The sequence below is a fragment of the Lutra lutra genome, chromosome 1 (assembly GCF_902655055.1).
Source record: "Lutra lutra chromosome 1, mLutLut1.2, whole genome shotgun sequence".
Taxonomy (NCBI): domain Eukaryota; kingdom Metazoa; phylum Chordata; class Mammalia; order Carnivora; family Mustelidae; genus Lutra; species Lutra lutra.
The window spans coordinates 190,009,036-190,021,436 of record NC_062278.1 but is presented as its reverse complement, the minus strand read 5'-3'; the positions used below and the strand labels follow the sequence as shown (position 1 = coordinate 190,021,436).

The 12,401-nt window shown below is 41.1% G+C and overlaps 1 protein-coding gene across 19 annotated transcripts in view; it reads right to left on the bottom strand.

The window, feature by feature from the left end:
- The window catches only part of MAGI1 (membrane associated guanylate kinase, WW and PDZ domain containing 1), a 644,617-nt gene that overhangs the window by 248,889 nt on the left and 383,327 nt on the right, over positions 1-12,401 (bottom strand). For all 19 annotated transcript variants that reach the window (XM_047747236.1, XM_047747238.1, XM_047747240.1 and 16 more), the window contains exon 2: positions 6,073-6,189. In XM_047747236.1, the coding sequence (XP_047603192.1) occupies positions 6,073-6,189 (117 nt within the window). The remainder of the gene's footprint in view (positions 1-6,072; positions 6,190-12,401) is intronic.

Sequence of the window (12,401 nt, the reverse complement as noted above, 5' to 3'; positions counted from 1 at the left end):
TATGACCTGAAGCTTGCCATTTGTGCCAAACACAACCTGAACAAGAGATGCACATCCCAGGAGAGAAGGAATTTTCCAATATTCAGATCTTTGTCCTGGCCCCTTGCTGATAATCTGGTCTAGTTTCTATCATCAGCTTCCATTGCAGAATGGTTCGATTCCAGGCACGCAGTCCTGGAGACGCCTGTGCTTAAGCAACACTCATAGGTTCAAACAATTCCAAAGGTAATTTGTGTCCACGATGTCGCAGTCACATTCAAGATAACAACGGTGCCAACGGTTAGCAGATGCTAAGGTGCCTGTTGGAATATGGCACTTCTACAAAGGAAGACCAGGGTCACCTATGTATGCCACATCACATTTAAAGTGTCTTATAGATCAAACAGTTTTAATCCCTTTGTAAACTCCTTTAAGTCACTGATCAATGCCTCTTACACAAGATTCAGTGGTCTCAGTATCAGTGAGAGCCTTGGTATCAACAAAGCCTTAACGTACAGGCGTGCCTTGGTGGTTTAGTTGGTCAAGCATCCAGCTCTTGGTTCCAGCTCAGGTTATCACCTCAGGGTCCTGGGATCGAGCCCAGCTTTAGGCTCTAGGCTCGGGAGGGGATCTGCTTGAGATTCTTTCTCCCTGTCCCTTTTCCCCTCCCCCTGAAATCACTCACTCTCTCTCAAAAAAAAAAAAAAAAAAAAAATCTTTAAAACATACACAAACACACAAACTATTAAGCTACAGAACAAAAATGACTTATCCTTTCCTCTTTCAGATGACCTTTGCTTGAAAAGAAAGACAAGCTCCTTACTGCTGCCCCCAGAAAAGGGAGCCAGACTGGGAGGGGTGGTGTTCAGCTTTCCAGAGGACCAGCACTACTGGAGGAGGAGTATCTGGTTCTCACAGCAGCAGTACAGTCAATGACAAGCCCCGTCAGGCAACACATTTATCTTCACGGGAAAAGCAGCCATTTCAAAGCAAGAATCTCAGATGTTGTCACATCAGCCAGGACCAGAAGTCATAAAGCAGGAGGCTACCAATGCAGGAGGTACCCTGTTATCTAGACTAATTAAGAGGCACTGAGAATGGGCACTCCAGCTCCGAGCGTGGAAGAACCTCGACTCTTTCCTCTGGGTCCGGATTACCAGCCAAGTAATCAGAGCAGCCCTTATCAGCCATCTCGGGGCTCAAGCCTCTGAGCTGCCTTTTATTCTGAAAGCTTTACGGCAAATAAATGAACCTTAATGGTTTCTCTGAACCATTAAGGAACAGAGAGGAAAAAAATAAAACAAGAAAAAGAAAGAGCAACTTCATCCATTTCTTCATTTGTTCATTCAGTCAACAAATATTCATTCTACAGCCCAGGCACGCAACTAAGCGTGGGCTGGTCACTGAGGAGGACTCGGTCCCTGACATCAGAGCAGTCAGATTCTAATGGGACAGACAGACACCCAGCAGGCACCGCAAGCAAGCATGGGTACTATAAAGGGGTCATGGTTGGAAGCTCCAGCAGCAGTGAAAAGGGGAATGGGGCCAATCTGTGAAAGAAGTGGCATCCAAGTTTAAAAGAAGGCTGCGTGGGGCACCTGGGTTGTTCAGTCCATTAAGCGCCTACCTTCAGCTCAAGTCATGATCCCGGGGTCCTGGGATCGAGCCCTGCGTTGGGCTCTCTGCTCCGCAGGGAGCCTGCTTTTCTCTCTCTCTCTCTGTCAAATAAATAAAATCTTAAAAAAATAAAATAAAATAAAAGAAGGCTGCATGCTGGTCAGATGGCAAGGTGGGGAAAAAGAAGGAAATAGTAGGCACCCACTCACGAGAAGGCACCAGGTATGTTCAGTGTTACGGATAACGTTTGCAGGACTGAAACGTCAAGGTCAGGGGGCTGTCCATGGAGGGGAATTTGAGGGGTGGGAGACAAGACTATCTTCCTGAAGGCTCCAAGGAATGAGAGAACTGAGCAATGCAGATGACGTTTACCTGAATTTCAAATCCATTTATTTAAAAAAGGTATATTAAGAAGAGATTCAGTGAACAATAAGATAAACCGAGCCATCCCCAGAGAATCCTATAATGATGTATTAAAAGCTGAATCACCACTTACAGAACTATGAAAATTCTATTGCACCTATCAGTGAATTACTCGAACCTCAGAGAGAAGATACTTATTTTTAAGGTATGGTGCCATAAGACCCAGTGATTTTACATAGCTAAAACTATAAAATTCAGCAATGAGAAACTTTTTTCCTGCGTCTTCCCCTCTCGATGGTCTGTGTTATACAGCCCTACTCACACCACTTTCACTGACGCCGGCCTGGGAGTCAGAACTGGTTGAACCCTGACCGAGCTACTTGTTAACCTAAGTGACCCGCGGCAGGTTATTAACCACTCTGGGCCTCTGTGTCCTCTGATAGACCCATCTCTTAGGGACGCTGTTGACATCTGGTGAGACAATGCTTGAAGTGGGTGTTTCCATTTCCATTTTATTAAAGAGTAAACGAGACTCAGAGAGGTCACATGACGTGTGGCAGACCACACAGCGAGAGAAAAGCCCTCAGACTTCACACCAGGGCCTGACTCACCCCGCAATCCAGTTCTCTTTTCTGTCATAATTCTGGTTTAGGTTTTTTAATTTGGGGGCGAGGGGTGGTGGTGGTGGTGATGATTTTCAATGGTAAATATAGTTAAATTTCAACTATGATGACCTTTTCCTGACTGTGGAAAATAATAAAAGTTTTTGAATAAAGACAAAATAAAGGGGGTGTGCAGCAAAATAAGAACCATAGCAAAAATAGCACTGGATGAACGCTTTAAATGGGTGGGTTGTATGGTGTGTGAATCGTATCTCAATAAAGCTGTTAAAAATAAGGAAAATTAAAATAGCCCTGGGTGAGACATGAGTAATGTGGCATTTAGGAGTGGTAGGATTTTGAGGAAGTCGCATTTGCGGCTCCATTTCCTTACCTGTAAAATAGGGACACTATTACCTGTACTGTCTTTACACCAAGGAATTAGGATAAAATGGGATCTTAAATGGGAAAAATCCATTGTGGTGCTATGATGACACTAGAAAGAACTTGAGAACAAAGGGGCTTTATTTATTCATTTCTATTGACAAGTGAACCTCCTAAAATGTATAAGAAAAGAAGTCTACCCAGGGGCGCCTGAGTGGCTCAGCTGAATAAGGGTCTGCCTTAGACTCGGGTCATGATCCCAGGGTCCTGGGATCAAGCCCTGAGTCTGGCTCCTTGCTCAGCAGGGAGCCCGCTTCTCCCTCTCCTCTGCCTGCCTCTCTCTCTCCCTCTCTGTCAAATAAATAAATAAAATATTTAAAAGAAAAGAAAAGATGTCTACCCCAACTTCGCAAGCACCTGTTCATGACCATCCCTTCTCAAAATACCGAAAGTCACTAAAATAGCAGCAGCAGGAAGTTCTGGAAAACGGAGATCACAGGAGCATGTTTCCCTGGAGCACCATTACAATGTAATAAGGAGGGATATATTCTCCCAGTGAACGGGAGAATCCCGTTGGCACAACAGGTTGGCAGAGAGCTCTGCAGTTACCAATCACGTGGACCAAAGAATCAAAATAAACACAAATGTGGCTTGAGTTCTCCAGGCCTATAACAGAATCCCAAGTCACTCTTGGTCTACTCTTGTTCAAAGGTACACAGGCTGCGCCAGACCCAGAAACAGCCCTCTTCTGAATTTCCTTCCCATTTTATGATGGAAATGTATAATAAAATGTTACTTGTTTTCTCCTTCAGTAGAAAGACCATTTTTACCTTCCCAATTCCTAACGTGTGGGTTTCACAGAAATGAAACATTAATACCAGGGGCTTTATCCACGCAAAGACAAAACATGATTTTCCACTGTGTTTAAAAGGCTGAGGTCATTTTTGTCCCAATTCCTATATAGCGGTAAGCTTAAAATCAAGCCATTTAGCTCACAGTCAGGTCCTATAAATCGGTGGAAAAAAATAAATGGGAAAGCATGCCAAAACGTAACCATAGTAACACCACAGATGCGTCAAGAAATGGTGTGCTCATTTGCTTCATTCCCCATTTCTTAAATTGGAATCTAAGTGGGGGAAAAATTACACAGAGAACACTCATGATTCTGCAAGTACCAAATTCTGCAAAACTATATTCAACCTGTCGTCCCAGAACAACAGAGCAGCTCTGGGTACAGCTACAGAAGCAGCCCTAGGTGGGAAGAACCCAGAAGACCCAGATCCGACACTTATCCGTGATTTGATCACCCCATGACTCTGTTTCCTCATCTGTACACGGGGTGTTAAAAATCCCAACCTCAAAGAGTCATTCCAAGGGTAAAACTGATCAGTAGATCAGAGTCAGGACAATGGCGGACTCGGAGACCACCAGCCTTAGTCACCTTCAGCCTTGTTTTGTATTGGCTTACCTTGGTGCCTTGGTTTCTTGACCCATAAAAAGAATCGTAATCCCTTCACAACCCATGCGATTAACATTAGGAATTACTATTAATCCAAGTGTAAAGGATTATTAGTAGGATGTAAGTATACAGCATTCAATTCCCATGCTGAAAGACCAAAAGAACAGAGGCCCAGAGATTCACATTAATGCATTATCGCCACATTTTCTCTTTCAAAGGTAGTTCTGCCACTCAGCAGAAAGAGACAACCCTGGGGCACCGACCCAAGTTCCTTACACTCAACCTCTTTTCCTACTGGAGCCTTGGTTTTATTAATAAGTAAAATGAAGGGGCGCCTGGGTGGCTCAGTGGGTTAAAGCCTCTGCCTTCGGCTGGGGTCATGATCCCAGGGTCCTGGGATCGAGCCCTGTATTGGGCTCTCTGCTCAGCAGGGAGCCTGCTTCCTCCTCTCTCTCTGCCTGCCTGTCTGCCTACTTGTGATCTCTGTCAAATAAATAAATAAAATCTTAAAAAAAAATAAGTAAAATGAAGAGCAGGGGGCTGTTCTAGAACCTGAGCTTTAAAGGCCTAAGTCCCGGCAGATCTATGATGGCTTACATTAAGTTCTGTTTATCGTTTTGCAGTAGGATCTGTAAACATTAGGACTCCAGCATACCCTTGCAAAACACTATTTAAAAAAAAAAGGAAGAAAGAAAGAAAACCACTATAGCAAAGAAATCAGAGCAGGGTACCTTCAACTTCCAATGATTCCTACTGTTTTTGCTGGTTAAAAAATGTTGTTGTTAAAAAAATTAAATTTCAAGCTCTGAAGGACTGGGTAATAAAGAAAAGAAAAATTCTAAGTACTAAAATCAAAATCATTATTTAATAAAATGAAATCATTGTAAGTCTCCCCAGGACTCCTACCTTTTAATTAGGTATATATGGTAATACTTTACTACAACTTCTGCCCCATAGACTGACTTCCCTTCCGTCCTTTCCTTCCTTCCTTCCCTCAACACAAAAACCTTGCTTTCATAGTCCCTATGTTCCACGTCCTGCCTTCTCAGATTTATCCTGATCTAACGGGTTCGTGGGATTTGAGCTTTTAATTGGTGGAAACCATTTCTTTTAATTGGTGGAAACCATTTCTTCAAAGAAGATTGTGCATGAAATCCAGGTCTATGAATCAGGTCACATTGGGGAAGAAGAAAGAGTCTGCTGAGGCAATGAGGAAGTAACTCACTGATCTCTGCAGAGGTCAGTGTGAAAGCCTCTCGCCTGGTCTACCCCCATGAGTAACAGTGATGGTTAACATTTATGGAGGCTTGCACCACACTCATACTGTGCAAAATGTGCTTACATGCCTGATCCCATGGGCGCCTCCAAAGAGTCCTATTGAATAAGTCGGATGACCTTTCCACCAATGTAAAAACTGGCCCTGACAAAGGACAACTAATTTACCTGGCATCATAAGCAAGTACGTGGCAGAGCCAGAACTTGAAAGCCAAGTAATATCACCTTGCACTATGCAACATGTCCCACGGTCACTTACAATTCCCTGGACTTAGGAAGTCACTACATGAACAAACCGACCAATCAGTGCTCCAGAACCAGCTGGAGAGTTCTTCTGGCTCCAATAACTTTCCACACACCCACCCAGCAGTCAGTTGCCTTAAACCAGCTACTTACAAGGCACAGCATGGCGGTAAAGGTTATCCCTTATGGTCTGTTGGAGCTCATGATCAGGAGACCCTTTCTGGAACCGTTGATTGAGGAAATGTCGCAGGTCCTTGTTCAGCTTTCCTCCTGTAGGCAATATATAAAATAGAACACATCAACAATTGGGCTTCCTAGGGACTGAGAAGCTGGAGAGCTTTGTGTGGGAATGCCACCCTCAAGCCATTCTAGCCAGCCAACCTCAGTCATTAGGAAGACTGACTTCAGGTTTTCTTCTGCAGGCGGAAAAGCACGCAGAAATGTAATAAAGATAAAACAGCACTGAAATAGCATTAATTTGGGGGTCCCACTTCACATAATACTAGAAGGCGCCAATAACAAAGAATTTAAACGAGGCGATTACATTTAAAATATGTGCCATAGACGCTTGCAAATGCTACTGAAGAGAGAGTAAATGGCTGAAACCTTAAAGAGAACAATGCAGCAAGAGCTGACAAATTATACCGTGTTCTTTGACCAGGGATCCAATCGGTAGAAATGTACCCTATGAATATACTTGCAAAAGTCTGCAACATCTCCAGAATTGTTTATTGCAGCATTTTTAAAACAGCAAATAAAGAGAAAAACAAAAAACCTGGAAAAATCCACAAGGGAACAACTAAGTAAAGCATAGTTCATTCATACAGTAACTACTTGAACAAAGTTAGATCTGCATGTGTTGGTGTCAAAGGAAAATAGGCGGAGTAGTGCATACGGCCTGATTTCTTTTTTGTAAAAGGGAATAAAGAAAAGGAGAGGTCCTGTTTGCTATAAGAAATCATCACAAAGTTTTTTTTTTTTAAAGATTTTATTTATTTATTTGACAGAGAGAGATCACAAGTAGATGGAGAGGCAGGCAGAGAGAGAGAGAGGGAAGCAGGATCTCCGCTGAGCAGAGAACCCGATGTGGGACTCGATCCCAGGACCCTGAGATCATGACCTGAGCCGAAGGCAGCGGCGGCTTAACCCACTGAGCCACCCAGGCGCCCCATCACAAAGTTTTTTTTTTTTTTTTTAATAAAGATTTTATTTATTTATTTGTCATAGAGAGAGAAGCGAGAGTGAGCACAGGCAGACAGAGTGGCAGGCAGAGGCAGAGGGAGAAGCAGGCTCGCTGCCAAGCAAGGAGCCCGATGTGGGACTCGATCCCAGGATGCTGGGATCATGACCTGAGCCGAAGGCAGCTGCTTAACCAACTGAGCCACCCAGGCGTCCCCCCATCACAAAGTTTTAACAACAGTTTCCTTTGGGCAGAAGGACATGAACTTGGAAATAAGGGAGAAGATGTCACTCTTCATCCTATAGACAGATACAGATATATCTTATAGATCTTACAATCCTGTGTTGATTTCCAGACACTAGATACATACTGCCTCTTTATTACTATTGTATAAGTAATAGTTACCTAGGTGGGTCTGTGCATTTCTTTGTAATTCTCTACATTAACAAAACAAAACAATAGCTAAAAATACTATGGTTACCATACTGCCTCCTTATTACCGTTATAAAGTAATGGTTACCTAGGTGGGTCTGTACATTTCTTTGTAATTCTCTACATTAACAACACAAAACAATAGCTAAAAATATTATTGTTACAAAAATATGTCATAGTAAGGAGACGGTAACCAAAGGTTCTTTTTAAATTACAGACACAAATTATAGTCTATAGGATCAACACAGAGCTTATAGATCAACTTAGCTAACATTTATTCTTAATGGAGAAAGAAGGTTCAGTGACAGCTAAAAATAACAAGGCTAAAACGGTCCTTCCATTTTTAGACAAGATAAAAATTAGGTAAGAGCATTTCTAGCCTTAGAGAAACAATGTAGCAATGCAGAATTTATGTGAGCCACAAAATCCATGTCTTCAGATGAAAACTTCCCCATGGTCGGAAAGAGTAAATCATGAGGATGACAGTGATGGTTAAGTTAGTGATATGTCCCATGCAGGGCAGGAAACTACTGATTTTTATCTTAGTATCATGTTTAAAACAAGATTCCCTATTACAGATGATCATTTTAGAATAGACTAACAAAACCCAATTTGAACTATTTTATTTCAGATGTATTATGCCTAAGGTTTCAAGTGGTCAAAAGGAAAACAGATATATTTGAGTCAATCTTAGTTCATTTAATAAAGGTTCCTAATGCACCAAATATTTGTTGAATAAAAAAGACAAACATTCACCTATCCACTCACCACCCCCCCAAAGGGGCACAAGATTTGAATAATTTACAAAAGAATATTTATGATTGACCTTTAACCACATGAAAAGATAATCAATATCAATAATTATCAGAGAAAGGCAAATGAAAGCCACAGTGAGATCCCACTCCATATCTACTAGAATGGCAAAAATTTCAAAGACTGACAGTATCAAGTGTTATCAAGATCTTAGAACAAAATGACTGGGCTATTAAATGGTTCATTCTCTGGGTAAAGAATTTGGCAGTATCTTATAAAGCTAAGCCTTCACTAACCAAATGACCCAGCATTTCCACTCTTATTTATGCAAGAGAAATGAAAATAAGTGTACACATGTGCACACGCACACATGCACACACAACCTGTAGATGAATCTTCACATCAACTTTACTCACTATATAATAGTTCAAAGTTGGGAATAACCCAAATGTCTATCGACAGATAAATGGGTAAGCAAACTACTGTATTCAAATAGGATGCTACATAACAATTAATGGAACAAACTGCTAACACTTACAGTATTATTCGTGCATCTAAAACACATAATGCGGGGCGCCTGGGTGGCTCAGTGGGTTAACCGCTGCCTTCGGCTCAGGTCATGATCTCAGGGTCCTGGGATCGAGCCCCGCATCGGGCTCTCTGCTCAGCAGGGAGCCTGCTTCCCCCTCTCTCTCTGCCTGCCTCTCTGCCTGCTTGTGATCTCTCTCTGTCAAATAAATAAATAAAATCTAAAAAAAAAAAATGTCTAAAACACATAATGCTAAGCGAAAGAAGCTAGACACAAAAGCCAACATTCTGTATGATTCCGTTTATATATAAAGTTTTAGAATAATCTAAACTATAGTGACAAAAAGCAGTTCTGCGGTTACCTGGGGCGGAAGATAGGCAAAGACTGACTGCAAAGGTGCAGAAGGGAGTAAGACCTATGGAGCGACCAATGTCAATGTTCTGGCTTTGCAATTGTACTATACTCACAAAATGGGTTATCACTGAGGCGAAAGTGGATGAAGGATACAGCGGATCTCTGTACTATTTTTTACACCTTCCAGAGAGTCTAGAATGACTTCAAGATAAAACGTTTCTTAAAAAGGGGAGCACAAGGGAAGTTTTTAAAGGGGATGCCATTATAGAAAAACTTAATTGTGACAGGATAATAGGGGTTTATACATTTACCAAAACGTATGCAACTGTGTGTATGCAATATATAGTGTGTATGTTACACTTATAAAAATGATTTCAAAGGCTTAAGAATAGATACATAATTACTGAATGACTATGTGTAGGCACTGTTCTAAATGCTTAATTCTCAATTTCCCTTTGGAGAGATGAACAGAAAGAAAAATAGAGTATATCTTGGGAGTTAAGACTAAGGCTTGGGTGTAAAGCCTGGCTCCACTATTTGTTAGCTGGTGAACCCAAGCACATTGCTTAATCCCTGAACCTTATCTGCAAAAATAGAGCACTGTAAAACCTGTAGCTGTGCTACAAAATTGTCAAGAGGATTAAATGAGGTTCCAACCATGCCTGGCAAAGAGAAAGCATTCAGTGAAAGATGGAAATTGTCATGACAATGTAGAGGGGACAACTGTTGAGGTGAGGGGGAAAAGAGCTGAGGTTAGTTCAAAGATGGGCTGTTTCTCTTTTTTTAAATGCACATAAACATAAAACCCATTCTATTACTTAGAAATAGCTATAAATAAAATACGGGCATAGGGAAATTTGGATTAAAGGATATTTCTAGAGTTTCTAGAAGGGAATAAAATTCTACTTGTGGGGGACCTGGCTGGCACAATCAGTTAAGTGTCTGCCTTCGGCTCAGGACATGATCCTGGGGTAACTGGGATGGAGCCCCTACTCTGGCTCCCTGCTCAGCAGGGAGTCTGCTTCTCCCTCTCCCTCTACTTCTCCCCCTGCTTGTGCTCTCTTGCTCACTCACTCTCCCAAATAAATAAATAAATAGATGAAATCTTTAAAAAAAAAACCCTCTATGTGTACTAAAATTGTCTGGACATATATAAATTGGTTAGCATTTAGTGCATACTTAATATATTTTTGGCACTGTGCTGGAGTTGAAATGAAACCGACTGGTAAATCACTAACATATAATAGTCACACCTGTCAACTCTATCTCTAGGTATAAGGCACCCTGGAATTCGACCAAAAGGATAACAATATTTACCAGCAAAATCTTCATTGTTTAGGACCTAGAATGTGTATTCCCCTTAGGAGACCACAGCTGTAGACATTAGAAAGACACTGAGTCATGAGTAGAAAAGAAGGTATAGGATCCAAATGCACTGTTTGAGTCAGAAGAAAATCCCAAATAAGATTCAGGATAAAGTATCTCTTTTTCCTGTATAGAACTAGGTTTATACATTCTTTTTTTTTAAAGATTTTATTTATTCATTTGACAGAGAGAGAGAGACAGCACGGGAGCAAGCACAAGCAGGGGGAGCAGCAGGCAGAGGGAGAAGGAGAAGCAGGCTTCCTGCTGAGCAAGGAGCCAGACTCAGAGCTCAATCCCAGGACCCTGGCATCATGACCTGAGCCGAATGCAGATTGCTTAACCACCCAAGCCACCCAGGCATCCCAGGTTTACACATTCTTGTGGATCACAAGCAGGTACCCAACAACATAAACCAAGGGCTTATACATTGGAAGGCATTCTTAAGATACAGACACTCTTGGTTTACACTTGAGCTTTACGGTGAAACTAGCCAAGCTAGCTAAAGCTTATGATCACCGAACTAAAACTCCTTTCTATTGCAGACGTGCAAAAGGGCAGGGTTAACGATGCTGGTGGTTAACATTTACTCTGTGTTCCGTGACATTTGTAAGCGAAAAGCCTCAACCTTCCTATTACATTAAGAATACTGTACTTTTTGGCATCTAATCTCAAATTAATTGCCAATTATTTAGGGGATATGTCTATAAATCTTCTCCTAATTGTCAAGGCAGTGAGCCAATGAAATAATAAATTGTTAGAGAGAGAGAGAGTTTGTCATAGCATCTTCGCTTTCTTTGCAATTCAAGATTTGTTTTGCAAATGGAAAAGAAAACATAGGTCAGAAATACATGGAACTTTTTCTAAGAAAAGGATTCAGAGCTTATTTTAAGATAATTTCATAATTTCAGTGACAAATATGGGGCTGACTCTCTATCCTGGATTTGCCATTTATTTGCATATCAATATATCTGAAATTCTGTCTCTTTTAAATTTACAATATATCTCTGCTTTTTCCATTCACATTAGTTTACAGAAATTTAACCATGTCAACCGATATAACCTTACTTTTTTTTTAAATATATTTTTTTAATTTATTTGACAGAGAGAGACACAGCGAGAGAGGGAACACAAGCTGATGGAGTGGGAGATGGAGAAGCAGGCTCCCCGTGGAGCAGGGAGTCCAAAAGGGGGCTCAATCCCAGGACCCAGGGATCATGACCTGAGCCAAAGGCAGACACTTAACAACTGAGCCACCCAGGCGCCCTCTGATGTAACCTTTCTTAATTATTTTAAATGTTGTATCATATTCCATTTAAAAAAAAAACCATAAAACTTAGGTAACCCTTGGAGAAAATTAGGCTATTTCCAACGTTGTTGTCAATATAATAATGCTATCATAAATGCCATTGTAGTTTTTTCTTGTTTAATGTGAATATGTACAGGAAAAAACACAGTATATATATGGCTCAGTACTACCCATAGTTCCAGACATCATTCCAGGTATTACTAGAGCTAGTCTTGGACTGTATCCCCCACAGATAAGGGGGGATTATAGTACTAGCGACTGTGAGCATTCTATCATGTATATATTTATATGATATATATAATACACACACATCTCATATATATATTTCACATATGTCTCATGTACCTATTTTTTTCTTTAACATTTCTTCTCCTGTAACTTGCCTGTTCATACTCACGCATTCATTGTGCATTTCCCTGATGGGCCACCTTGTTATTTTTGATAAAATTGTCTTTATGTATTCTGGATAGGATTCCTTGATCAGTTACTTAAGTTGCAAATTTTGCTTGTTATGACTGAAATACGAAATGATCCCTTAAACACAATCGTGTCGTTTTTCCACA